Consider the following 4,850-nt stretch of genomic DNA (forward strand, 5'->3'; position numbering starts at 1 on the left):
CAGTAACATCCACTATATTTGATTACACTAAGCAAGTATTCAAGCAAGGTTCATTAAATAAATGAACACTCACACTTTACTACTAGGGATCTAGAAGTAAAACGTCTTGACCAAGATCTCATACCAATTAGGAAAACTCAATGCTAATTCTCCAGCGTCCTGAGTTGTCACTAGTATGGCACTTTATCCATTTCTACCATCCTTACCACCATCCAAAGAGCCCACTTCCAACTTCCACGACACTTACAGTTCCAATTCTTCTCCTTATTCTATCATTAAATTATCCTTACTGGTCTCCCAATATGTTTTTCTCTCTCTTTAAGATCATTCCCTAAATGCCTCACATTCTTCGCCTCATTAGTTCTATTCAAATGCCCTAAAGCCAGAAAGGACCACTATCATTATCATTTCACAAATGAGAAAAAGTGTCATGTCTAAGGTTATTTCATCACCTGGTCTCCTGGGCTCAAAATTCATCTTTATTTGCATATGTTGTACCACAGAGCTTCATACTTTTTCTTTTTCGCTGAACAGGATACTTTTTGATAAGACAGATTTTAAAGAAAAAAGTACAAATGATGAAATAAAATGGTATAAAAACAAAGATTTTTTAAAAATAGAAATAGAAAGCCCAGAATGAGTAGAGATCTAAGGGGCAAAGGGAGAGCAAAAATAAGTCTTGTTCAGAACAAGGGCTCAACAAAAGGCCCACTGCTTAGGGAAGATGGAGTATCAAGAGATAATGGGCACTACAGAAGCATTCAGCCTCTCTGCTTTGGTAAGCTTCATCAAGGCCCCCTATCTTCAAACTGCAGAGGGCGGGACACTGATCACAAGGAGCAAACATCTAAGGTGAGAGGTACCGACACGGAACAGTAACAGAGCTGGGCGTTAGTGCAGAAGAATTCGCTTTCTGATCCAAATAAACTGCACCCCGTGATACTGAAAGAACTTTTAGACCTGACTTCAAAACTGCTGCTGCTGACCCATCTCAACAAGGTGCCAGGAGTCTGGAAATAAAAGAACACAGTCTTAATTTAAAAAAAAAAAAAGAGAGATTCAGATGAAGGAAACATCTCCGAGTACATCTGCCATGTACCCCTGGAAAATTCTAGAATGGACAGATGATAAAGTTTTAAACATACTAAGAAGAATAAGTCCCCCTAGGCTCTTTACTGAGACAAGCTATAGGCATTTGCTTTTTTATGGAAACACTAAAATGGAAAAAGGGAGGATGCCACAGACATATCCATAACTGACTGTGATGAGACCACCTGACAGAATCCTGTCATGAGGGGCTGGTGAGCAAAATAGGAAAGACGAGCTGGGAAACCTGTTAAACTGAAGAAGATGCAGCCAGATGAACATCTGGTTGATTAACGTACCGACATCCACTTGGAAAAAGGTCTCCAGTGAAATGTCACAGGATTCCTCCACCTTTTTCCATGTTCTAGACAACGTGTATGAACAAAGCCACAGACCGCCTTCTTCCCGTTTACAAGTGCTACAAGGCTATAAGTAACCCCACTGACAGAATCAGGCTCCAGAAAGGTCAGAAAAGGCTAAAATGAAAACTGAAACTAAAAATCCACAGGGAGTCAAGACCAGTAGTTAGATTTTAAAACTTGAATAAACACATGATGGAGAAAACTTCTGTTTATGTGAAAAATACATGGTAATTAATGTCACTAAAAAACAATGCCCCATCATCTGTCCAGACTGGACTACCACAATGCTATTAGTCAATCTTTTAAACAATGTTTCCACATGAATAGTTACCAGATATTCACCTGAGAAAATTATAGCAAAAATCTACAACCACCATTTAGTTAAAACTTTAATTTTAGATCCAGAATTACTCAACTGTGTCTTAGACTTAGAAAACATTTTATCAGACTAATGTATTGTTGTCTATACAGTAAGGCATTTGGCTGCTAACCAGAAGGTCACTGGTTCATAACCCAACAGCCGCTCCTCGAGAGGAAAATGAGGCAATCTACTTCGTAAAGATTTACATACAGCCTTGGAAACCCTATGGGGGTCGCTCTGAGTCAGAATCCACTCAATGGCAGTAGATTTATATCAGTAATAAATAAATTAATTCCTTGAAAGAACTCTTGGATATTACTAAATCCAAATCCCGTTTTCAAGAGGAAACTAAGAAAACAAAGAAATAAGTGATTTGCCCCAAATTACACAGCTGCTTACCAAGGGCCATGACCCTTTGATCAGTATCCTCTCCCTACACCATGTGGATTTCCAGCCTTCTACTTTCACTGTTTCCTTTCTTAAGGAGCTTTGGTGGTATAGCGGTTAAGACGTTTGCCTGCCAACCCAAAAGGTCAGTGGTTCAAACCCACCAGCTGCTCAGCCGAAGAAAGATGAGGTGATATGCTTCAGTGAAGATTTTATAGTCTTAAAAACCCAGTGGGGATCACTATGAATTGGAATCAACTAGATGGCAGTGAGTTTAGTTTGTTTCCTTTCTTAAACCTTGCACTTCGCACTAAAGAATTAGAAAGCATACAGACATACATTTAACATTATATCTTGCTAAGGACAAATTGGGAGCTCTGGTAGCATAGTGGCTAAGACACTTGCCTGCTAACCAGACGGCTGGCGGTTCAAACCCACCAGCCAGTCCTCGGAAGGAAGGTTGGGCAATCCTACTTCCGTAGTGATACTGCCTCGGAAACCCAAGGAGGGGTCGCTATGAGTCGGGCCGACTCCACTCCACGGCACATAACAACAACAACAACAACAAGGACAAATTAGTTTAGCCAGAACAAATAACCACAGCACATTAGCCTGTAAATTACTTTGACAGAGCGTGATCACTTAGAAGTTTGAGAACTAGTATCTGTTACAAAAAGGCACTCCAATATACAAATTTTTTATTCTTCAGTGTGATTACTTATTGAAGCATTATCCCATATCCTAGTTAACACAAGAAAAAATAAAAAATATTACATGGACAGAAAGCTTTTAATGGATGTCATTGTTTGCTGTGCTCAAAAGCCCTCCCCCTTCATAAAATATACCATTATGCAAATTATTTTAAAATTCCAGGCCTGCAAATCTAAACTGAAGGCCAGAGGTTGTCTTCATTTATGGTGGCAAGCTAAGGCCCTCTAGCTCCCTCCTCACTCCCCCAAAACAATACCCCCAAAGGTCCAAAGGTTGTCCAGGCTAGCAGGGGAGTCCCCGGTGCTACAGCCATCCTCCCGCCCCTCCATCCCTTTGGTTTAAAGAAGACAGTGCAGAACTGAAAATGCATAAGGGGGCAAGTTAGCAAGGATGCGACTTGTTATCACTAGCATCTGCTAGGCCAGCTCCAGGAGGACCCACCCACCCCTAGAGACCTAGGTGCCTCTCCGTGTCCCAGGCCTGAGTCCTCTGGCTCCGCTGGGACCCCCTTTTGAAAGAAGAAGGAACTTTACAGCAGGGATGGCCACCTCCCCATTCTCATCCATTAAAGCAAGCTCTTTGTTTCCAACAGCTAGGGGGTTGGGGGGGAGAGGCGGCCTTGGAGAGAGGGGAGAGGTCACTCCCTCCTCTCCAGTTGCTGTCAATCTCCAGCCTCCAGGCCCTCCACCGACGCATAGGGTCAGTCCCTCAGAACCACTTCCCTCTCCACGACACCCCGTGTCACCACTTGGTACTGCTACACAAGAGCACTCTCTGGGACCTAATTACCTCTTTCTTTACCCAAGCCTTAAAACGAGCCCTGGTGGGGCGGGCGCAAGGCTACAACCCAAAGGTCAGCAGTTGGAACCCACCAGCTGCTCCGCGGGAGAAAGACGTGGCAGCCTACTTCTGTAAAGACTGCAGCTCTGGAAACCCCGTGGGGCAGTTCTACTCTATCTTACAAGATCGCTATGAGTCGGGATCGACTCGACCGTCACTGATTTGGTTTTGTTTTATACCCAATCCCTACACAGGATGACTCCGGAGCCTCCTCCCTCCAAATCGACACCAATCACTCCAAGGTCCCCATCCTCGCCCCTCAACGCACACCCAGGATGGCTCCCAGACTCCTGGCTTTACCCATGCACAACACAAAAAAAGAGGGTAACTTCTTGGGCCCAGGTTCCCTGCCCATATCCAGAGATTGTGGGTCCCTCCAAGCCCCCCAGCGGCCACCTCTGAACTTAAAAGGCCTCACAGTCACTCCACCTCGCCTATCCTACGGGCCACCACGACCCCCTAAGAAAACCTCCCTGGCACATGGTCACTCCCTTGGCCGCCAGCCCCTGTCCCCTGTTCCTCGCCGTCTCCCACCCATGGCGCACGCACACACACAGAATCGCTGCCTGGGCCGCCCTCCCGCCCGGAGCCTCCCGCGTGCACACACCCACGATCACGCCGCGGGCTCCGACCCGCTACCTGCGCCTCCCGACACGCCCGGGCCGTTCTCGGCCGGCCACTCCCCATCCCCAACGCCGGTGCCCAAGCCCGCTCGGCGCGCTCGCGCCCTGCCCTCGGCCCCCAGTCGCCTTCGGCCGCACTCCCCGGGACCCCCACGCCAGGGCCTTGCCCAGCCGGGCCGCGGGGAAGCAGAGGGCAGCGGCGGCGGCGGAGGGAAGGAGGGCCCCGGGCCGGGCTCGGCCAGTCCTACCTGAGCAGTTGATGCTCTTGCCTTTGCCTCCGGGACAGTCGCCGCCGCCGCCGCCGCCACCCGGGGGCTGGCTGGACGCGCGGCTCCCGGGCAGAGAGAAGGCGAAGAGCAGAAGCACCGACGTGTAGCAGCAGAAGGCGAGCGGGGGCGCAGCAGGCAGCCGGAGCGGCGCCTCAGCGGCCGCAGCGCCCATGACTGGCGCCCCTGGACGGCGGGAAGCGCAGGGAGCCGC

The 4,850-nt window shown here is 48.0% G+C and overlaps 1 protein-coding gene across 1 annotated transcript in view; it reads right to left on the reverse strand.

Annotated features, from left to right (window-relative positions):
- LOC103205054 (tomoregulin-1) overlaps window positions 1-4,811 on the reverse strand; it is a 124,426-nt gene extending 119,615 nt beyond the window's left edge. The window contains exon 1 of the mRNA XM_007950320.2: window positions 4,619-4,811. Coding sequence (XP_007948511.1) covers window positions 4,619-4,811 — 193 coding nt within the window. The remainder of the gene's footprint in view (window positions 1-4,618) is intronic.
- Between the last annotated feature and the right edge of the window lie 39 nt (window positions 4,812-4,850).

The sequence above is a fragment of the Orycteropus afer genome, unplaced genomic scaffold (assembly GCF_000298275.1).
Source record: "Orycteropus afer afer isolate SDZICR_OR568_19922 unplaced genomic scaffold, OryAfe1.0 scaffold00267, whole genome shotgun sequence".
Taxonomy (NCBI): Eukaryota; Metazoa; Chordata; class Mammalia; order Tubulidentata; family Orycteropodidae; genus Orycteropus; species Orycteropus afer.